General features: G+C 34.2%; 1 protein-coding gene across 1 annotated transcript; it reads left to right on the top strand.

Annotated features, from left to right (window-relative positions):
- Nucleotides 1–14,180: 14,180 nt before the first annotated feature.
- On the top strand, nt 14,181–21,371 carry LOC115975446 (somatic embryogenesis receptor kinase 2). The gene is made up of 11 exons (XM_031096225.1): nt 14,181–14,655; nt 15,504–15,636; nt 15,789–15,860; nt 17,057–17,200; nt 17,766–17,837; nt 17,949–18,020; nt 18,106–18,218; nt 18,818–18,949; nt 19,028–19,369; nt 19,752–20,146; nt 20,790–21,371. The coding sequence occupies exons 1-11, from the start codon at nt 14,568–14,570 to the stop codon at nt 21,102–21,104; spliced, it is 1,878 nt and encodes a 625-aa protein (XP_030952085.1). The 5' UTR covers nt 14,181–14,567; the 3' UTR covers nt 21,105–21,371.
- Nucleotides 21,372–24,716: the final 3,345 nt, after the last annotated feature.

The following is a 24,716-nucleotide window of genomic DNA, read 5'->3' as shown; positions in this document are numbered from 1 at the left end:
AAAATTGACAAAAAATTTGCATGCAATTGCTCTAAGACTTGTTTATTGCAGTTATGCAATAAATAAATAAATAAAAATGATATAATAATGAGAGAAAATAAAAGCTTTAAGTAACATTTAAAGTTTGAACACGTGAGTGTGAAAAGACCAGGTACTATACATCTCTACGAATTGGTACAACAAAGATAGGAAGCAAGCCAAATTAGTGGACACGTGTAAAGATGTCAACCTATATATGCATAGCCCAATATCTCCATTTTAGAAAAAGGCCATTACCTTTTTAATGGGACCCCCCACCAATGTTTGAAGATTGTGACTCTTTGGTTTCTCTACTCATTATTCTCCCCATTTCATTTGGCCTTTTTTTTGTTTTTTTTTTTTCAGTGTTGGCACTTGGCATGACTTTCAACAACAGTCAACTAACCAAAAACAATAAAAAAATTTACCTAAATAAGCTGAGAAAATAAAAAATTGACCAATAAAACATAACAAATAATAGGCACTAAATATATAGAAGTAAACTCGATGAATGTATCATATAATGTTTCATACAAGTTTTATGCTCAGTTTATAGGCAGATATTTCATACGCTGGGAATGTAATGTATACGCTGCAATTTTTGAATCATATGGGCACAAAGTAAAGAAAAGTGCCTATGAAGAAAAAGTATGATAACCTCGACCTTTCTGTAACACTAGTACATGTCAATTGGAAATTTGGAATACTACAAAACCCCACTTGTACCTCTAAAAATTGGGCACTTCAAAGGAGTGAAAGATGCCATCATTTTATTCAAGAAAAATGATGCCCGAAAAGGACAGGTTGGACTCAACATATACAGTGAGAAAGTCGATAAATTTTTCATCCAATTAGTTTTGTCATTAGGAATTGGAACAAATTTCAAAGTAGTAAGCTCTTTCTTCCCTTGTAAATAATGGGAAGTTTGACCAATTTTGATGTTTACCCGAAAGTGTTTGAAAGAATAGTTTGATATGAAAGAAAGCACTACGGACAAAAAAAACTTCCAACAATCTTTCAGGTATAACCTAACTTTGTAAGACCCCTTCCGGTTGATATCAGTAAGTACCTTCATTATTCAGTGCACCTGTGCAAGAAAATCCTACCAGAAAATTTGAATAAGATGGATTCCTAGGCAGTTAAAAACAATAGTGAAATTTTTTTTTTTTTTCTAAATCTAGTTATATCTAAATTTTATGGTCCTGAAGTCTGCTAACCTCAAGAAAAATTCTTGGTCCAGAGAAATAGTTGAAAAAGGCAAAAAGATCAAAATTGTTGTTGAGAGGACGAAATGCATTGTTTTATGTGAGCATGCCCTTCAAATATTTATGTTATGATGGAAGTCAAACAATTTGAAATGCAATCATGAAACACAATTACGTGATTGCAGGGCATGCCTTATTTGATAATTATAATGTCTGATTTAAGATAACTATACTTACGATCAAATTTTGGACAGTCTGAGAAAAGAAGTCCGATGGTCAACCTTAGTGGCTTTTGACACCCAGGAAGCATTAAGTTAAGGACATCCCTTCCTCTCTCTCTCTCTCCCTCCCTCACAAACAAGTCCTTCTAGCGGTAAAACTTCCTTGAAGTATTTTTAAGGAGAGTGACAATAGAAACCCCCTTTTTATCTTTTTATTCTTTTCTTTTCACAAATATATAATAAAGTTTCATATCTTAATTTGAATATATATAAAAACTTACCATATATAACATAAAATGAAATTCTTAAAAACGAGGCCCCCCCCTACCCCCTTTTATCCCTCAATGCATGAGGACATTCATATATCATGATCCATCCACTAATGAAATTCTCTCTCTCTCTCTCTCTCTCTCTCTCTCTCTTCACACCGTCAACGAACCCAATTCACCAACAATGGTTACTAGCCAAGGACGAGGCCACGTCAAGCTCTTTGACGATAAGGAATTGGATTTATTTTTCCCTCCTTTTTGATACTCTTTTGTGGAATTTAATGACTTGGAGTTTCTGTTAAGTTCTACATGTGTATAAATTTGTTGGCAAACACGTGAACATAAATTTGTCTAGATATAAATCTTAGTGTTTATAGGTATGATTACACAATACTCAAGCTGCTGCCAAGACAATGTACAAGAATGTGAAGCTGTAGATTATGAAAGTTTCGACTGATCAAAACTTAACTTCAACCAATCGAGAGATGAATCTGCAGGATTTATTTTGCAGCCCATCAACCATCAAACGTTTAGGGTTTTAGTCCTGCTTCACTTAGTATATAAAGAAAACCCTAAGGCATATTTTCTATGACTTTGGAGCTTTTGATTTGAGATCTAAAAGGTTTTGCGCCTTCTAAGTCACTACCGAGAATCAATCTACATACTATCAGAACCGGTAGATTTGAAGTTGCTGTAAACCAGTCATCAAAGGTGTTGGATCTAAACCTTCAAGAGTGATCTTGGAGTCGTAGACTGAAGGTCTATGTTGGAGAAAACCTTCAATGGTGTTCTTGAAGTCGTGAATTGGAGGTTCCTATTTGGAACACATCTATATCAGAGAAGTTTGTGGGATTCAGAGCTAAGTTTGTTAACTTTAGTTAGGTTTACTATGAATTGATATTTAGACTATAAATCTTCATCTGATAGTGGATTATTCATCTTAGGATTAGTCTCCCATGGTTTTTCCTTTAGAACAAGTTGTTTCATAAGGTTTCATGGATCATCATATCTTATGTTATTTACTTTTCCACTATGCATGATATGCTTGATTATTTGTTTAACCTAAGGCTTTCATAATTGATCTAATTAACAACTTGGCCTTAAAACTAGTTAAACACTATCTGTTTAGGGGTCTAAATCTAACAATTTCAATTAGTTCATTAAGGCTATGATCTTATCGCATATACTAGTGTGATTCTTGTGAGGGTCCTTTTGGACGGTGCCCAGGCCCAAGTAGGAATGAGGACCTCGGGCCTTTTAGTTGTTGTTTTTAAGGGGACTGGGCTTGGTTCACCGCAGCTAAATGGGTTAATTACAAACCAGATGATGCACAGAACAGGAATCCTACAACATATACATACTAGCAAACAAGAAATATATGCATTGAACAGCAAGAATCAATAAAGGAGCAATGCGATAGAGAAAGACACAAAGTAAACGTTAAGGGTCCTTAAGATATTGTGTAATATTTCATTAATTTCTCAATTGTGTAATACATCATGCTCACTAGGACGTATCACAAGGTCCAAATAAGTTCAAAAATCATAGACTTAGATGGCTTTTCATGCCTCTATGACTTGCAAAGTTTGAATCCCTTTGAATCCCAAGTGTGTTCTCTAATGGCTATTGGAGGATACTAAGCGGTATTTCCTTCTCTTTTCTTACTTTCTTTTAATACTAACAGAGTTTTCTCAATGATTCTACTCTAATTCACTGTTGCTGAATGCCCCTTCACTATTAGCTGCTTCCCCATTTTATAGTGTCATCCTAGGGCTCCGAGGTACCTGACCCCTCCCATTTGCCCCTCTTAGGTACCAGAACCAATGTAGTGTCAGCATCCTTGGTGGCTGGTCCCTTCTTTATTTCTAATAATTTTCTCATTTTGGTGCTTCTTCCTCAAAAGTTTCCTGCTGACTTTCCATTCTGAGGTGTCCTTAAAGAGCTGACCTTTGGCCCTTCTTCCTTCAAGGCCTCTCACCCTTTTCAGACTCAGCTTTTGGCTGCCTTTCCTCTTGTCATTTTTCCCAAGTGAGCTGATTCCTTCCTGCCAGGCTGAAAATCTTCCTAGCTGCTTCCCTTCATGGTTCTTCATTCTGGGTTCTCCGAGGTACCAGCCCCTTGCTCATGAATTGTTGTTTTCCAAGCATTCTAGTTCTTTTCTGCATCATTGGGTGGCTGATAGGGATGTATCTATTCTTGTTCCTTGTGTTTCTTGGCACTCCTTCTGACCTGTCTTGATCTCATCCTGGTTTTGCTGCACGTCCCTAGGATCCTGAGTTTCTGGTTGTCCCTGGGTATCCTGGTCCAATTCTTACCTGGACTACCTAGTGATTTTCTGACCTTGGTGGGCTGGGCTTTTTTTCTTCTTCCCTTTGTTTCATGAATTCTAAGGCCTATTTATTCGTGGGTCTGGGTTCTTCCTTAAATCCTTTAATGGAGTTGGGCCTACCATCTTTTTTCTTTATTGCGGGCTCAAGTCTTTTATTTTCTCATAGAGTTCAACTCTCTGTGCCATTTTGGGCCTTGGTGCATCATGGTGACTTTTTTTAGACCTCAACAATTCTTCAACTAAAAGAATCCACACCAATAAGAGAAAGAAAGCATGAGAGAGATAGAGTCGTTGGCAAATAATAATAATAATAATAAAGTTTGGCTACAAACTTAGTTGTAACTTCCTTTAAAAAAATTAGCATTGCTATATATATTTTGAAAATTTAACTGTTAGGTTGCATATTCTTTACGCTCATAACATGCATGTTAAATTTTGTTATAATTGAATGTTATTTACTATATAATCCATAAACTTATTTTTAATGCCTAATTTTAAACTACAAAAACTTGCAACTTAAAAAATTTATTGATGACATAACTATTGATCTTTAATCTCCTAAAAATTAATAAAAAGAAAATGTAATCCAATGGTGAATTTGTCAAAATTCATATCCAATAAAAATATATTTAGTGAAATTGTAACCTTAAGTTACAATAAAGTCTGTTGGGAAATTTAGACCCCGGTGGATATAATTAACAAGTTTTAAATCCAAATTGTTAATTAGATTTATTATGAATAAAACTTGTTAAAACAAACAAACATCAATATCATGTCGAAAATATGCAGCGGAAAAATAAATAAGACATGATAACCCAGGAAAACCAATGAAATAAACTAGTTTCACAGTAAAAAACCTGGGGGGAAACCTTCCCAAAAAGCAATCCACTATAGTAAAGAGAAATTTCAGATCTAGTACAAAACATTTGTCCCTAGACTCTACAATTCCTGTAGATGAACTTACAGCAGAAACCTTCTACTGCTTCAGAACCTCTGAACTCTTCAATATATGAACGCTACCCTTTGATGCACGAATCCTAGTATATGACTAACCAATTGCACGGATCCCAGTACGCGACTTAATCATCAATTAGAAGAAGATGTTGGTTGCAAAGTTCTTCACTTCATCAACAATGAAGATCAAGAAGCACTTGGTTACAAAACCCTAAGGCACAAAGACGCAGTAGCTTCTTTCACAGAGAATAAGGCATCTGTCACCTTTTGCATATGTTCTCCTTGTATTCTCTTATGTGACGGCCTCTAAAATAAGCCTTATATAGGTCTAGGGTTGTGAGAAAAGAAACTCTACACAAATACAAAAGCCTGGCCCAAAAATCAGATCTGAAAATTCTGATTTTCGTAACCTCGATAGATAGCAGGTGTCGAGTAGGTGTCGAGGTTTAAACTTCGACAGATACAACTATCGAGGAGGTGTCGATAAGGTGTCGAGGGGACAGAAGCTTTCTGGATCAATCCACCAACTGTTGAGAGGTGTCGAGCTATCTGTCTGCAGGTGTCGAGCTATCTGTCCAACTTTAATGAACAACTTTTCTTCACTTGTTTTTTGGTCCAATCTTCATGGCTTTAATACTAGAATTGAATAACATGTTTTTTGAAGTATTAAACATATCCTAGATCTACCCAATTACAAGTAAAGTGTGTTTTGTCAAAGAATTAGCTAATTATACAAAATCATGACATATGTTCTTAACATGTGAACCACATATGTCCTAACAAAGTCTATAGCCAAACTTTGTCTTAATACTAATAGCTCAACTACGATGGTTTTCTCAGTCTTAAGAGACCATAGAAAATCAAAGATTTTGGGCAATGAAAGATAGTTTGTTAGAGTTTTGTTTTCAAAATTTGATGTTTTTTTTTTTTTTTGGCCACTATCTATTGAAGATGACCATATGGGATAAACAAACTATATGCATAACCATCATTTATTTTGGACTTGATAAAAGAAAAATCTAATGCATACTTAGTATTGTTGTTAAACTTCATTACTCTCTTTCAAATGCTAGCAACTCAAGTTGTTACAGTCTGTTTGGTTGGAATGAAAATAGGAAATTGCATTGCATGACCGATTGAGAAATGTGTTTCCCCCTAGATCAAGAGTTGTACAATAAACTCGCTAGTTACAAATGAATAAAACATAAATGAATAAAACATCTAGATTTGCATTGCATGACCAATAGTAAAATTACATCTGTTAGAAATTATAAGGCTTTACTTCCTAGTTACAATCTACCAAAATGAAAAATTACATTGAATAAGGTATTGATCTAGAACCCAATATTTAGGTTCGGAGATGAGGTTACAAAGTAGGAAGGTGTTAGGTACCCACTTTACTCAATAAAACTGGTCTTTTAGACTAAAGATAGTCAATCACATATCCACTAGGCATAAATGGTAAAAAAAAAAAAAAAAATTACTCAATCATGTTAATTTAAACATTAAACAATACAAGCACTTGAAATTCATGTCATTCATTTATTAGGTTTGTAAATCTAAGATTAAATTTTGGACTAAAAAAATTCATAGATCATATTTAAAAGAAAAAATTTTAGATTTGAAAACATGTAGAAAACTATTTGACAAAAATAGATTTGAATTGCAAAAAAAACACATATGGAATTTAAATGTAAAGAAAACTCATTTGAATGCATAAAAAATCAAATCTGAAATTTTGTTGAGAGAAAATACATACATATGCTAGGAGGATGAAGATAGAAGATTATCTCTGTGAGAAGATGTTGCATCTGCCACTTATGGGGAAGAAACCTGATAATATGAAGGATGAAGAATGAAAAATGGAACTTTCTTGATAGACAAACACTGGGAGTTATTCGATTAACTTTGTCAAGATCAGTTGCGCACAATGTTGTGAAGGAGAAGACCACACTGGATCTGATGAAGGCTTTGTCTGACATGTATGAAAAGTTGTCGGTTAACAATAACGTGCATCTGATAAAGAAGTTATTCAATTTAAAGAAGGCATAAGGCATTCCTTTAGCGCAACATCTAAATGAGTTCAATACGATCACAAATCAATTATCCTCGGTGGAAATTGATTTTGATGATGAGATTCGTGCATTGATTGCTTTGGCTTCTTTACCAAACTGGTGGAAAGCCATGAGAATGGTAATGAGTAATTCTGTAGGGAAAAACAAACTCAAATATAATAATATTCGAGATTTAATTTTTAAGTAAAGAGGTTCGTAGGAGATACGCGAATATAGACAATGCATAAGATCAAGCTTTTGTCACGGAGAACAAGAGCATAGGTAGAAGCAGAGAACCTAATGATCAAGCTAAGATCAATGACAGGTCAAAATCAAGAGATAGATCTTAATTTAAGGAAACTAGATAATGCTTTTATTGTGAGAAAAAGAGCCACATGAAAAGAAATTTTTGGCATTGGAATAAAGAACAAACTGAAAGCAAAGAAAAATATATAAAGAATGATAGTGAGAAAAATACTACAGCTGTTGTGATTATTGAGGATGTTTTGGTGCTCTTTGTTGAATAGCAAAAGTGTGGGCATATTACTAATAATGATGTTGAGTGGATTGTTGATTCGGCATCCTCTCACCATATTATCCCTATGAAAGGGTTGTTTACCACGTACAAAGCAGGGGACTTTGGTATAGTAAAGATGGGTAATTCCAGTTATTCAAAATTGTGGAAATTGGTGATGTGTGCATAAAAACTAGTGTTGGTAGCACCATAATATTGCAGGATGTGCGACATGTTCCAAATTTAAGGATGAATGTGTTTTCTACATTGGTTATGGATTGAGTGGGTTATTGTAACCACATTGGTAATGGAAGATGGAAACTTACTAAATGATCATTGGTCGTTGCAAGGGGGCATGCTTGTTGCGGTATGTACATGACTCATGTGAAGACCTATAAGAAGAAGTTCAATGAGATCAAAAATTTTAAAAAGACTCCATAGATGAGAGTTGGGATTGATGATGATGATGCCAAGAGGGTAAAATTCACATTGCCTAATAATGCTTCAGATGAGGAAGTAATAAATGATGAAGAATATGAAGATGCTAAGGCTACATGGGATGATGATGAAGTGAAAGACCTTGGAGGTCTTGAGTAGGGGGAGCAATATCCTCCACTAAAGACTGATGAACCTCACAAGAAGAGGACTAATGAAGAATGTCGAATTGTTAGCTTCAAGAATGATTGGGCTTCTGGTGAGAGAAGGGGGGGGGGGGGCAAAGGATTGGACTAAGGAAATCCAAGATGAGATTAATTATTTGATAATGAAAGGTATTGATATTGATGAGGTGTTCTCAGTATTGGTGAAGATAATGAAGAAGGTCAAACTTGGTTTTGGCTTGATCAGCATGGATTTAAATTAAAGAGAAAGATTGAAAATCTACTTCATTAGTGGGCCAGAGGGGGAGATTGTTGTGGGTCCATACCACATAGCATTAAAGCCCATCTATGGGCTTGTTTGTTCTAACCATGACTTGCAAGCATCCTAATTCAAGTTGAATTAGGATCCGTGTGTAGTAGGTGTGTAAGGCAACAAAGGTTAATATATAAAGACAATTGTATGTGGTTTTTAGGGTAAGCTGAACAAGAGAAAAGAGAGAGTAGCCAAGAGGGAGTTGCTTAGAGAAAAAGAAAACAACCAAGAGAGAGAGCTGTGTGAGGAGAAGAAAATAGAGAGGAGAGAGAAAAGTGTTACCACCTTCAAGATAAATAATTAGTGTGTGTGAACGTAAAGAAAATAAGGAGATTTTCTTTAGCCATGAGACGTATAATAAAGGATTTATTATTGTATTTGGTGAATCTCAAGTCAGGCATAAACTTGAGAGTTATTGTAATTGATTTAATAATAGTGAATTAATTCAGAGTTTTTCTCATGGTTTTTCCCTTTAAGAAGAAAATGGTTTTCACGTAAATATTTGTGTTCTTGTGTGTGATTGTTATTTTGAATTGATTATATTTGTGATAATATTATTTGGGACCCAACAAGTGGTATCAGAGCTCATGGTGGTGTGGGGCAAAGGTGGCAAGGTTACTAAGGTAGTAAAGTTCCTTTCGCAGTTGGAGCGGGAACAGGATGCGTGTACTTGGAGCCCTTTCTCAAATGGAGCAAGGATAGGTCCCTTTTGGAGTTAAAACAGGGACAGTATATTGCACCAATCAAGCCCATAAAAGCCCACACAAATGATCTTGGAAAAAGGCCCAACAAAGGTGTATTATTGCCAATGGTTCTATTCAACGGTGAAGTGCAAGGTTCCCATGATGGATAAAATGATAGGCCAAAAATGTATTGACAACTTGTGATGAATTAACCAATCAATTAGTCAAGTTAATTAATTAGATTCAATTACATACAATAAGCGTGGTAGTACAAACAAATCACCAACTAAGTTAAATGTAGTGAAAAATAAAATTGACACGGGTGATTTGTTTATAAATGGGGAAAACCACCGAAGCAAATCCCCACCAGGTGAATTTAAGATCACCATTCCCGAGAATCCTCTATTATCAAAACAAGCGATTACAAGTAAAGGAATTCCAGTACCTTATACCAACCTACAGTTGAACCCTTACACCAATACCTCATTGGACTTGTTCTGTAGTGACAATCTCTCATTTTCAATGCACGGCTCCCAGTACATGACTAACCAATTACACGGATCCTAGTATGGGGCTTGATCACCAACTTAAGAAGGATGTTGGCTACAAAATTCTTCAGTTCATCACACGATGAAGTTGCTTGGTCACAAAACCCTATGGTGTACAAACACAGTAGCTTCTTCAAGAACTAATGCAAACTAGGTTTTCGATCACACTCTTCTTCACATTGTGGAATTGTGCTCTTATGCAACTTGTGTCGCCTTTTACGGCCCTTAAAATAATTCTTATATATGTTTAGAGTTGTGAGAAAAGAAAGCCCCAACATACATTCACGGATTGAATGAAAATCAGAACTAAAAATCAGAACTTCATAAATCTCGACAAATACCCTATCTATTGAGCAGCTGTCGAGCCTCAGGCTAAAACAACTCTCTTTAAACCTCGATAGATGCTAGCTATCGAGCTTTAAAATCCTACACTTTCTGACTTGATTCTTGGATAGACTTGCATGGTTTTAACACTTGGACTTGAAACATTGTTTCTTAAAGCATTAAACACATCCTAGATCTACCCAATTACAAGTAAAGTACGTTTTGTCAAAAGATTAACCAATTACATAAAATTATGACATATATTCCTATCATTGAATCACATATGTCCTAACATAAAAGACGTGTAGGGTTGACATGTGGAGGCCCATAGATGATGCACTAGTGAAAGAAAAAGTCCATTAGGTAAGGGGGGAGGGGGAGTGAGTAGAACTTGTTCATAGCCCACGGAGAGGTCTTGAAACCCACAGAGAAGTAGAAACTCATAAGTGAGGGAAGATTGTTGGGTATATACGTGTAAGTGAAGTCTCACATTGAATAATGATGAGAAGAATGAGTAATTAATAGAACATAATTGAGTACAAACTCATTGGGCTTAGACCTTTTGGGTTAAAGTGTGTCTCTATATATTATATTAATTATTTAATGAAACTCTCCAAGGTTTTTTTGTCCCCCAACAAAATTTTAGGGCGTTTCAAAGGAAACTTTCTTGGAAATTTTGAAAATCTGTGAGGCTTTTATCGAAATTTTTTATTGAATCTGGAATTTTATTTTAACCAACTAAGAATTTTTTTTTTTTTTGGAGAAAAAATTGGATGATTGAAAATTTTTTCTCGAGAATTTCTTTTGATTTTTAATTTCTTTTTGGAGTGAGTTAACTCAAGTTTGAGCAAGTCAATTCAGTCAGTTCAACTTAGACAAACTTGAGTGTATTTATTTTATTAAAAAGGGGGAAAGGGTCGAAATATTCATCTTTTTTTTTTCTCTCTTTCTTTATTCCTTTCTTCTCGACTATTTTTACTATTCACCAAGCTTTCTCTCTCCATTCAACAAATCTTACTTAGAAATTTACTTCTTTTGGTTTCTAAATGTGAGTTTTAACATTGGCATGAAGTTTTCTCTGCATTTTTTAGTGTCTTTGAAAAGCCCATTTTGAGAGAGTGAATAATACATTTTGGAGCATAGTAACATTATCTTCTAGGAGTAGAATGACACATGGATTTCCTACCTTTAGTGGGAAATGATATGAACCTACCGATTGGGAGGAAGATAACGACCTCCTTTAAGACCCAAACTCATATATTTCCATGATGGAAGATTATGTTGAAGGTGGTATTTCATGGTGGCATTTGATGATTTTTTTTTATAGCCTCTTTTGTTTTTGAAAACTTAGATTGGAAATTGGTTGAAGTGTTTTTTTTTTTTTGGGGCATTTTTAATGCTAGGACTTTTATGTAGGGTAATCACAATTGCAAAACACAGGGAAATCTTATCATGGTAGGAGATTGCTGGGATGTGCTGTCTCCAGATACTAAGGAGATGATTTGCATGTTTAGTTTCAAAACTTTTCTCTTTACATTTTCTAAGAATGACGCCTCGGAATACAAAAATATCATGCTAATTCTAGCCTCATCTAAGCATTTCTGGGACACCACTAGCATATTCATTTCCCGAGTATTGGAGAGGTAATGCTAACATGTTATGATTTTTCCATAATCCCTAGTTTTGAGGAATGGTGCCAATTGAATCGAAGTTTTTGATAACATTTCTCCGGAGGAGGTTGAGCTTCTTTTAGGAGTGAATCCTCCTAGGGAAAATGATTGTTGTGTTGCTGTAAGGTGGCTTACAGAGCATTTCCACAGTTGTGAAAATGTGGGCACAAATGTTCGAATGTTTATGCTCCTTTTGATTGGTGGTGTGTTGTGTCTAAATTTGAGAAGTTGTCAGACTCTGTTATCAGTGGTCTTTGAAAAATATTGATCAAATTGGGAGTTTTAATTGGGGGAACATGGCCTACACAACTCTTTTGCATTATATGACTCAATAATCTCGGCAAGAACTTTCGATTTTGGGTAGTGCATTATTTGTATGGCTGGTAAAATTTTCAATTTTGATTTTGTTTTTGCATAGGTTGTTTATTCAATCTTGATTTTGTTTTATATGTCTTTCTTTTTTTTCTTTTTTTCTTTTTTGGGCAGATTTGGATGTATGAATACTTTAAAGTTGGTCCAAAGTTTCGAGAGAACATACTTCATGACTTTCCAAGATTTCTCTGTTAGTCACCTAAGTATATTCTTAGCAGTGCATAAAAACACTCATTGGCTGAATGAAGGGCTATTATTGAGGGCTTAACCATTAAAAAAGTGAGTTATTTTTTTTGTATTTTTTAAAAATCATTTGTTTTGTTTTATTGTAAAAAACTTTTAAGTTTGATGCCTTAGGACAATTTTTTATTAATGGATTTTTAATCTTGGAAAATTTAGTTTGTGAGCTCTAGATGAACTTAAACCCTAAGGAGGGCCTAGTGACCCCTTCTGAATGCTTGACACTTGATAGCTTAGAATTTGAATGATAACCTCGTTTTATTTGAAACTAGATTCAGGCGATATTGGTATTTGGGGAATCGAGTATTTGCACAAGTGTACCATGTATATCATCATGCGTCAATTTGGTATAGTAATTTCTCAGTTGCGGGAGGATTTTTTTTGTCACCCGGGGGGGGGGGGGGGGGGGGGTGGCTTTGGTTTTGGATTTGGGGATGATTAAGATTGCTTTGAGTCTGTAAATGAGTGATGTGTCAAGGAAGAGGTGTAATTTTTAAATATTAAAAATGTTGTCATATTACTAAAAAAATGCAAAAAATGCTATGAGATTGTTTTGTAAATAAAAATACTAATAATAATTAACCAAAAAAAAAATTTGAGAAAGAAAAAAATAATTAATAGTGCTTATTTGAAATTAAAAAAAAAAAATACTTGCTGAAATTTCATGGACCAATCCTATATTTTAGTCTTTAAATAATATTAAAAAAATACATGGAAAAGAAATATGCACCGTCAAAATCGAACAGTGTGTACAAATAATGACTAAGATATACTTTGAGAGTTGGGACTAACCATTAATATCCGAAAATTCAATTCAATCCAATTTAATGGAATGCATCCGGGCCCGTCAAAAGCACACGGATACAACTTCTATGATACCTTCCAGAACGGAATGTGTACACAGTACACACACTAGCTAGTCAGTAGTCACCGAGTATAAATGTGTGTAATAAAGGCAAAGCCCATAAAAACCCATTTTGACGAAAATTGGACCGAATTTTGACATGGCAAAATTGTTGGTGGGGTAGATGGGTCCCAAGCAAACAAAATTTGACCAACATGCAACAACAATAGCATCAACAACAATAACCTTCTTTGGGACATCCGATAGTGAGTTCAACATATTTGAAAGGGAGATATATCCAAAAATCTCAAGTTTCATTCACCACATAATTAATCTAACAAAGAAAAACTAAACGTTTAATTCTTTTAGTAAATACACTTTGTTATAACTATTGTCATATCTTAATAACATGTGTGACTATAATGGATGAATCAACAACTCTTTTTTTTTTCTTTTACAATTACACATGTCACAAAAATTTGGGTTCAACTTTCTCGATCGACAAAAAGAGTAGTGATACACTCATCACCAACTCCTAGGGAACAAACTACTACGGGTTCTTCTCTGAACCGACATCTGACATTACTTTTTTTTCTCAATATTAAGGATCTGTTTGGTGAATGAGTTCAAACTCATATTTTCATATTTTAAATAAGAACTCACATTTTCATATTTTAAACAATATTACACACTTTTTCACTTATATGTATTTCAAAAAATTCTAAACAACAATTCTCAAATTACTCTACTAAACACCACCTAATTATTTATCTTATAAATTTTGTTTTGAAAATATTGTAGCTATAATTCTTTAAAAAAAAAAAAAAAAAAAAAAAAAAAAAGAAACAAAAACAATAATAACGGGGTTTGCCTCTGCCTGTGTAACCCCAACCCCGAGTCACGTCACTTTCCACGATATAGCGCGCAACTAGTTTTGACTGCGTTCGGGCAGCGGTCAGCACCGTTTCGGGCAGGTCCCTCTCCTCCTACTCTCTCTCTCTCTCTGTCTGTGCACTCAAAGTTCTCACTAAAAAAAAAGGAAAAGAAAGAGAGCAAAAAAAGAAAAGAAAAAAAGATAGATAACAATCCCACACATTCACTCACACTTTTAGAGAAACAGAGAGAGAGAGAGAGAGAGAGAGAAGGGAAAGTTTTAGTTTTTATTTATATTTATTTGTTAAAAAAAGAAAATGCTGTGAAAAATCTTTGCTTGATACTGTTTTTGAAGTGTTCTTTCATTGCTGGGTTTTTGAGGCACTCTTCTACTGAGCATTCTGAGTGAGATCGGGTTTTTGGTTGTTGTTATGTGAGATTTGGGAGGTGGGTTTTGTGTAGGAGGTTGTTTGTGATGGTGGGTGTGGAATACCATTTGGATCTGAGAGAGATTTACTGAAAGAGAAAGGGAGAGTAATGGAAGGGAACTTTGTTATGGCTTTTCTTTCGCTCTTCCTCATCTTCCTGCTTTCTCCATTATGCTTGATTTCAGCTAACATGGAAGGTTTGTTTTCATATTCATATACTTGCTCTTATTCTTTTAGTGTTTTTCTTTTGCTTTGATCTTTGTTTCTTAATTTCTGGATATGGGTTTTTTTTCTTTTTTTTTTTTTCTTTTTTTTTTTTAAAAATTTTGGCAAACTAAGAAAAAAAGAAGAAGAAAAGACTGCTGTTTTTTGTGTTGGTAGTGGAAATGGGTATGTTTAAGTTGGTTGAATTACTTATGTGATAATTGTATTTCTTAGTAGTTTCCTTGTCTTTTGTTGATTGGCTACTGTTACTGTGTTTGTATTCAAAGTAATAATTTTGAGTAGATGGGTACTCAGCACAGCTTTTTTATGGTTATGGTCAAGAGTTTGAAAGAATTTCCAAAGACGATTCTTTCTTTTCTGGATGCCCTTATGAGATGCTTCAGAGATGGTTCAAGCTGGGCGCTTAGATTAGTGTACATTAAAATAATGAGTGGATGATTTGTGAAAATAACGGCAGTTTTAGAAAATTTGAATAGCTTTTAGTTTACCCTTCTCAAGATGGCCATAAAACCAAGCTATTTGATACAAAAGTATCATTTTTTTACCACTTTTCCATTCTTTATGATCAACGAGGGATCCGCTAGTTTATTGGGATCTGACATACATTTTCTTTACATTCAATATTAAATGCCTTTCAATATCCTCGAATCTGTTATTGAAGTGTCTTACTTTAAGCAACATTTAGCTTTCTTCTGATTTTTTTAGAGATTTAGAGGTGTTTCTGGTAATTGGAGATGAGTATACTTTCTCACTGTATATTTTCAAGTTCATGATCACTTATTATCAGCACGTAATGGAGTTCACTTACATCTTGAAACAGGTGATGCTTTGCACAGTCTAAGGACCAATTTACAGGATCCTAACAATGTCCTACAGAGTTGGGATCCTACCCTCGTTAACCCCTGCACATGGTTTCATGTCACCTGCAACAATGATAATAGTGTCATAAGAGTGTAAGCTGCCGGCCTCTTTTATGTCATTGAAGTACATGCATATGCTGTAACTTTCGGTTTTTATTTTTTATTTTTTATTTATTTAGAAATATTTCATATCACATTTTGCAAAGGAAGCCTATTCTGATGCTTCTTTGAATGTGTTATCTCAGTGATCTTGGAAATGCAGATTTGTCTGGTTCACTTGTCCCACAGCTTGGCCTGCTCAAGAATTTACAGTATTTGTAAGTCATACTTATTAAAAAATCCTCATTGCTAAGAGTGGCAAGTCTATAATTCCACCTATTTATAACTGGCCAACAAAGAGAGAGGGATTGTGACTGACAAACCCTCATTGCTGAGTGTGTTTAGTCTATGATTCCATCTATTTATAATGACCAACAAAGAAAAAGGTCTTATAACTGACCTGACTCTCTGCCTTTGTGTATTTCATATAGGATTGAACTAAAGGAAATGCTATTTTATGTTCAGGAGTTTTAGTTTTCAACAGATTATTTGAGCCTGACCAATATTGGACCAACCTATCCTGCTTAACAGCTCGTCTAGATAAAAATTATTAAACCATCAATAAATATATATACATACACCCACACACACATATATGATTTCAAAACTAATAGAAAAGAATATTTTACTACTAGTTAAGCTGGCATGTCTAGAGGCCTTGATGAAAGCTAATCAATTTATAGAAAGGATTTTGGTTTTGTGAAACTAATCTGTTGTCAAACATTCTAGCAGGATTCCATTTATCCTAGGTGGGTTTGGGTCAAGTTTTACCATTTCAAGATTGAAATACCATATGTAATGAATGAGATTGCTCCATGTAAAGAACTGCCAATGGGCATGTTGTGGTCTTGATAGCTTGATAGTTTTAAGTTTGCTTCCTACCAAAGCTCATTTGGTGTAGTGCTGTTCTAAATTTTTTTTTGATAATTTGAGGTAACATTTATTTTTTCCCCATTGAGTGGCTATTGTAGTACGTGGGTTAGCCCAACCCCATCACTTAAAATATCCGGTCCTAGTTGAAGGCAATATTTGATTCTAAGTCCTAACTCATCCTTTATCATCTGCCTCTACACTTAATCTAGACAGCTGTTTAGTGAATCAGAATATTCAATGTTAGAGAGATGCAAATTCCCGAAGAAAAATTGTTAGTTTCTCATATGAATTACTGTAATTACTTGTGAATGTTATCCCAAGCTACATTCCATAAGTATTGAACAGGCCAGAGGGACATGGTATAATACACATTATAGGTAAGCAATATAGGCTCTTCGGAAAACTTGAAATTTTGATTTGGACTAGGTTCATAAAAATTTAACCATATAGAAGTCTTATGAATTACAATTTGTTTCTGTAGACATTATATACCACTTTTAACATTTCCGTGCACAATTCATTTATTTAATTTTTCTGACAGGGAGCTCTATAGTAATAACATAAGTGGAACAATTCCCAGTGACCTAGGGAATCTTACTAGCTTGGTGAGCTTGGATCTATACTTGAACAAGTTTACTGGTCCCATCCCAGACACATTGGGCAAGCTATCAAAACTGAGGTTCCTGTGAGTGTACTTTTCCTCAATTTTTTTTCCATGTTGTTCGTATACTTTCAATACCGTTTCTTATATTGTGTCATTTTGTGTATTTTTCAATATCATTTCCTGTAGAGTTAAGAGTTAGAGATAAGTAGAGATCTCTTTGAAAGAAATGCCCAAGTCAATTCGCTGAATATACAAGGGTTGAGGCCTAACAAAAGGTCCAAGAACTGCAAAGAGCACCTTGAGAACTAAGACTTAATGTAATGTGTCTGTATATCATTCAATACGTTTAAATATATCGAAAGAAATAGAAATAGTAACATATGTTATTACTTGAAAAATCTACATAGCAGGACAGTAAAACTTTCAATTCTTCATGTTTAAGATTAAAATTGGGGTTTTGATGAATTGCATCTTTCTATAGAGTATTCTTGGGGCAGTAAAGTGTGAACAAAGTTTGGGCTTCTGGATACCTAGTCCTGTCAATTAATAATAATCCCTGTTCAGTTTGATTCTAATTTGAGTAGCATCCCTTGATTGTTTTTGGATCTCAACATTATATTTTCTTGTAATGTTTGTGTAAGGATAGTCGGCTCAACAACAACAGCCTGTCAGGACCAATTCCTATGTCATTGACAAATATCACAACATTGCAAGTGCTGTGAGTGCAAGATTTTCTAATATTCAATCTATCTCTCATGAGGGTGCGTGTGTTGGGGCATTTTATGATTGCAAAAATATTAAGTTGTCACATTGCATTCCCCAAATGCAGGGATCTATCAAATAACCATCTCACTGGTGTAGTTCCAGACAATGGCTCCTTTTCATTATTCACTCCCATAAGGTTCCTCATTAATCATGTGAACTGTAATCTTCTCCAGTGAATTTGATTTTGAAGAGTATGCTGATAGCTATTTTCCTATCTGCAGTTTTGCTAACAACCAGGGTCTATGTGGCCCGGTTACTGGGCACCCCTGCCCAGGATCTCCTCCATTTTCTCCTCCTCCTCCTTTTGTACCACCGCCTCCAATTTCTGCACCAGGTGATCTTATTATTGCTACTTACAATTTTAGTGCTACTTTTTCTCTCTTCATGTCCGAAATCTGATTGGCTTGGCTGTTACATTTGTTTTCCATTGATCTATCATTGTCAATTTCCATTTGAATTTTTTTTTTTTTAGTCTTTAATTGAATTCTCATTTTTATATAGCAGCCACACATTTTACTTTGTACTTCCTTTGCTTTTTGTTAAATCTTTATTCAACTCCAGCTGTGTAAGAGCATATCATAACTAGCAGTGATGTTCATTTTGGTCCTCCAATTTGCTGGTCAATTGCATTGCATCTTGCACGGGCAGATATCTCTTGTTTTTCTCCATTCCTATTGATTTTATAGTACCTTATTACCTTAAATCCTTTTGTTTTTTTAACAAAAAGTACTTTAGTTCCAAAATTGAGATGAACTTCCTCTCCAAATGAGTTTTGAAGTAACCCATTCTCTAAGGCTAGAAATTTATTATGTGGATCACGTCTATTCTCTATGTGGGCTTTTGATCATGTTTATGTTTTAGGTTGTTGCAATGTACATCAGGAGATATGATGTAAACCAAATGTTCTAATTTTTCATTTCAATCTCATTTCAGGAGGGAATAGTGCCACTGGGGCGATTGCTGGAGGAGTTGCTGCAGGTGCTGCTTTGCTGTTTGCTGCCCCTGCAATTGCATTTGCATGGTGGCGTCGAAGGAAACCTCAAGAATTTTTCTTTGATGTACCTGGTTAGTCATTTTACTAAATGTTTGTTCTTTTGAACTTGGTTGATGGATTGACTGTCACTTCTTCACATCTCTCTACAGCTGAAGAGGATCCAGAAGTCCATCTGGGGCAGCTTAAAAGGTTTTCACTACGAGAATTACAAGTTGCAACTGATAGTTTTAGCAACAAAAACATTCTGGGTAGAGGTGGATTCGGGAAGGTTTACAAAGGACGCCTGGCAGATGGTTCACTGGTAGCTGTAAAAAGACTGAAAGAAGAACGTACACCTGGTGGTGAGCTGCAGTTTCAAACAGAAGTAGAGATGATCAGCATGGCTGTTCATCGAAACCTCCTCCGGTTGCGTGGGTTCTGTATGACTCCAACTGAGCGGTTACTTGTTTATCCCTACATGGCTAATGGAAGTGTTGCATCATGTTTAAGAGGTATAGCTTGTTCGCATTTTCTACATTTTTATGATATTTTTACTGCTTCCATATAGACTGTTTCGTTTGTCTCGTTGATTGGGAATATTTTGCCTGTTATTGACTTCCAACTTCTTACCCCTGCTTACTATTTTTTTTTTTCCTTCTTTAAAATGTCTTATGTGCATATATTTTCTCAATAAAATGTAGGTGTCAAATTACCGTTTGTCCCAAAAGTTTTATTATTAGGAAATTGTGAATTTAATCATTTAACCATAGTTCTAACCGTAAGAAAATAATGTAATGAATTATAATTGTCAATCACTTCACATCTTAGCATTTGGAATGATCGTTGTAATTTTCAATTAATCTACTCATGATTTTTTGGTTCGCATTCCTGTAGAACGCCCACCATCTCAACCACCACTTGATTGGCCAACACGAAAGCGGATCGCATTGGGATCTGCAAGGGGTCTTTCTTATCTGCATGATCACTGTGACCCAAAGATTATTCATCGTGATGTGAAAGCAGCAAACATTTTGTTGGACGAAGAGTTTGAGGCTGTTGTTGGGGACTTTGGGTTGGCTAAACTTATGGACTATAAGGATACCCATGTTACAACTGCAGTACGGGGCACAATTGGGCATATAGCTCCAGAGTACCTCTCTACCGGGAAGTCGTCTGAGAAGACAGATGTTTTTGGCTATGGGATCATGCTTCTGGAGTTAATCACTGGACAGAGGGCTTTTGATCTTGCTCGGCTAGCAAATGATGATGATGTCATGTTGCTTGATTGGGTATGTTTATCTACTAACTGATGTTTCTTGGTTCAATTCACTTCCCTCTGCCATTTTATTTCATTAGCTTACTCCTAACCATGCAACTTGTCCAAGTTCATCTTGATTTTGCATTTCCTTTTTCTTTGGACCGTAGGTTTTAAATTTATGTACCAGGTGTTAGGCAGAGGGTATTGTTACTTAATGGTCAACTTGCAGTAGATATCTGAACCTTATGCCTTTCAGTTATTCTTTAGCCTCCAATGAGCTTCTCAGTTGGTATTTCATGGTGTCCCCACCAGACCTCTTCTAAAAGAGATTGGTCCTATCTGAAGTTTCTTCAAAGTTGCCAGTTCAAGCCTGCTTTTAGTGCAACAGAAGTAAATAAATGTTTAGAGGCAATGAGGAGTAATAAAACATTACTCTCTAGGCTTTGCTTGGTTTTTTGGTTCCGTGACTTTCTTGCCAAATTTTTGTTCTCCACCAGAGAAAAGAAAACATAACCAAGCATGTTAGTCTGGTGAAAAGAATTGCAATAAAGAGAAGAAATTTGATGAACTATATATATATTTTTTTCTGCACCAATAGTCTTTTTTTTCTTGAGCTAGAAAGTGCTCTGGTTGTGAACATTTCAAATATCTGATATGACCTAGTGATTTCTCAGGTGAAAGGACTTCTTAAGGAGAAGAAATTAGAAATGCTAGTTGATCCTGATCTCCAGAACAATTATGTGGAAGCTGAGGTAGAGCAGCTAATCCAGGTTGCACTGCTTTGTACACAAGGCTCCCCAATGGATCGGCCGAAGATGTCGGAAGTGGTGAGAATGCTTGAAGGTGATGGCTTGGCAGAGAGATGGGATGAGTGGCAAAAGGTGGAAGTTCTCCGGCAGGAAGTGGAACTTGCTCCTCATCCTAACTCTGATTGGATTGTTGACTCCACAGAAAATCTACATGCAGTCGAGTTATCTGGTCCAAGGTGACCCTGGCACAGTAGAAGTAAAGAAAAAATTACGACTTACTTTTTTTTTTAATTATAAATTTTTCTTCCTTTTTTTTTTTTTGGCCCTCCTTTTCTTAATGACCATATTCTGATTATGTATCCTGTAAGTCAACTCTTGTATTCATTACATTTGTGCATATGAGTCAGCTTTGTCAAGGTGCAATTTGTATCATTTGCTGTAGTTTGATGAAGCCTTGATGTTTTTTGCCTAGATGAAGCTGTGGCAATTCAATCTTTTGTGCACTCAGTTTAATTGTTTTTCTGATCTGTTTATGATATGGGATAGGAAGCGTACCAAAAAATCCTCATAGTGGAACTTCCCCATTGGCCACTGAAAACGTTTATGCATTATGCCCCACAATTGGAGACGTAGTGATTATTCCAATTGACTAACAAACAGACTGAATCATCTCAGATGGGGAATATTTAGACTTAATTGTTTCAAAAAATAAATATGCGATATCTGAATATATCTGTGCTTCATCTACGTCCAAAGTTGGGGATTCTATTTCTGTGGTATGAAATATTTCTATTAGCCTCGGGAGACCAACTTTTTGGTACAAAGTTTTAGTGCTATGGCATCAGCACTTTAAACCCACACCATTCCTATTCTCCTAGGCCCCTCACCATGATTAATTACTATGGTGGATTTTGATTTTTGAGTTGCCTTAAAGCCTCTACTATTTTTCGGTTTGGTGGAAGCTGGTTGACTAATCTATAGATTAGAGATTTTTTTTTTTTTTTTTTAATTTGGTTAGTCAATAATAGATATGAAGTTTTTTTTTTTTTTTTGATAATCTAATAGATATAGAAGTTGCTATCCATGTCAATGTTCATTACATCGCGCAGTTAAATCGCCTAGTAGCTAAACCATATTCCTTCCTGCCCGAATTAACTTTACATAAATTGACAAAATCAAAGCATCTAGGACTAACGATCAAAAACAAAGAAAAAAAAAAGCATCTTGGACTAGATATAAAAATTTAATTATTCAATGCTCCAGGAGCATAACAAATGCATGATCTCCCCCTCACATAATAGTAGATCTTACTAATTAAATTCATAATGAGATTCACTATTCATGTTAGAGCATGTATATATTGTGCTCCCGAAGCATTGTATAATTACTAGATATAAAAAGATGTTAATAATGTGATTAATCAAAAGGATGTTATATATGGGTCAAATTTCTATTTATTCAGCCAAAAAAATAAGTTTAACCTGTATATAATTTAGAACCTTTGATTTTTTGGCACCCCCCAAACAAGTGAAATAAACAATAATTCTAGAGTTTTACAATATATTTCATAATTATTGACATGCCAACTTGTAATGGTAGATAATAATGTAATGTTAGTGGTGAGCTTAAATGAGAATCAACAAAAATTTGTCAACTCAAATATTATAATAAGTGTTCTGAAAATTATTGTGCCGGTAATATTAATTGTGAAATAATACCCACCTCCCAATTGGCACTTACATCGCAGACAAAAATCTACTACTAATTAAGAATAACTACTAATTAAGAATAACCACAATTATATATATGCTTTTACCTTATAAATAACAGACTTTATACATTCAGAGTATTCCATACAAGCATCACAAATTCGAATTGAGTCTTCATATATGTTGTAAGTTTAGACACATGAGTTTTCATATAAATATAATTGACACAAAATTAGAGTTTAATTGGAATGACACTAGACATGAAATTGGAGTGCATTTAAAATCTAAATACACTTGGCATCAACTTATAGTGCAATTAGAAGGACACTAGGCACAAAATTAGAGTGCAATTAGAATAATTCACATTGCTTCTATAAATTGTTGATCACATGTCACATTATCTCGTTACATTCTTCTTACTTGTAAAATATTGAGATGATCAAGCATCAATTACTATTTCATCTTTAAATGCCTAAAATTTTTGTATTTTTAAAAAATTATACAAAAAATTGTGAGTTTACTAATCAAATAGTAAATAACTTCTTTACTATTTAGTGTTCTTGTTGAAGATGAATATAGATCTAAATTCATAATTTTGTTTTTTCTTTTTTATTTTGTTAAAATTGATAAGTTAATTTGTTTTTTTTTTTTTAATTGGATGTTGATGTGGCATTTTTATTATTATTTTATTGGCCACATCAGCATTTAGTGTGCCAACACAGCAATCTATTTGCCACGTAGGATATTTCCGTTAGTGAGATAACAGTAAGGACCAAAATGGTACGCAATTTTCATTTAGGGACTAAAAGCAATAAAATAAAAAAGTATGGACCAAAATGAGAATATGGTCAAAATGTAGGGACGAAAAAGATATCTACGCCATATATATATATATATATATATAGAGAGAGAGAGAGAGAGAGAGAGATTAATATTAAGTAGAATAGAAAGATAAATGTTGAGTATTATGCAGGTGTATGTAAATATGAGTTGGCTAAAATAGAAAGTGTGAAGTTTTTATATCAATTTAGCCAGGCTAAATTGTGTTGATGCTGAACTATTTCATAGAGTATAATGAGGAATATCTAAATATATAATTTGCTTCAAAATTAGGACAATAAGACAAATCAACTAAGAAACGTACTTAAACTTCACTATAGATTAGTCTTATATCGGTAGGAGGGGAAATGAGATTTGAACCCTAAATGTCTTTGTTGAAAAAACTAAGAGGTGTTAATCAGTTGAGTTACAAGACTCTTGGTAGATATCATAACATTCTTAAAATAGCCTAGCTATTCACATACAAGTGACGGTCATTAAAAATTAATTAAATTGCAAATTTTAGTGGGCCCATATGTTAGATGATAGACTAATTTTAAAATATTGTGAATTTTTGTTGTGTCTATAACTCTATATTGATAAGATATCTAGACAATCTACTCTATTGTTTGAAAGATTAACCAACAAAACTTAAAAAATAAATAAATAAATAAATAAATAAAAATTATTAGGCAAAACAGCTTACTTTTTTTTTTTTTTAACATTTTAAGAAATCAAGTTGCTTGACTTCGCAAGATTGCCAAAAGCATTCATATCAACTAGTGCAAATTTTTGTTTATTTTTACTTTTGAGTATTAGAACCTACATTTTCTATTTTACATACTCACTAAACTCCCCACATCAAATTATCTGTTTGCACTACATTTCATTAAGGACCTTATTCAATATCTTTTTATTAGAGGTAAATTTTGAGAATTTCACCTTTAGATTACATTTTCTTCTTATATCTTCCATGATTGCAAAATTTCAAGAAAATTAAAAATCAATAGCTATACCATCAATAAATTGTTTTAATTGTTAGTTTTTGTAAAAGATTATGCAAAAAATATAAGCTTATAGATCATATATTAAATAATATCCGATTGACGCAAAAATTTTAAATGTGTATTAAAAATGTAAAAAACATGCAATTTAATGATTAAATTTTCAAAATATGCAGTAATGTTTATTTTTTTAATTTTTTTTAATTATTTCTCTTTCTTCACACACAACCACCACTGTCCACTCCTTTCTTTCATCCTCGAGATATTTAAAAAAATAATAAAAAACTAAATGCAAAATGAATACTATCAATGTAAATTTA

The sequence above is a fragment of the Quercus lobata genome, chromosome 2 (assembly GCF_001633185.2).
Source record: "Quercus lobata isolate SW786 chromosome 2, ValleyOak3.0 Primary Assembly, whole genome shotgun sequence".
Classification (NCBI taxonomy): Eukaryota; Viridiplantae; Streptophyta; class Magnoliopsida; order Fagales; family Fagaceae; genus Quercus; species Quercus lobata.
The sequence above is the reverse complement of the archived record's forward strand: the minus strand, read 5'-3'. Positions and strand labels throughout refer to the sequence as shown.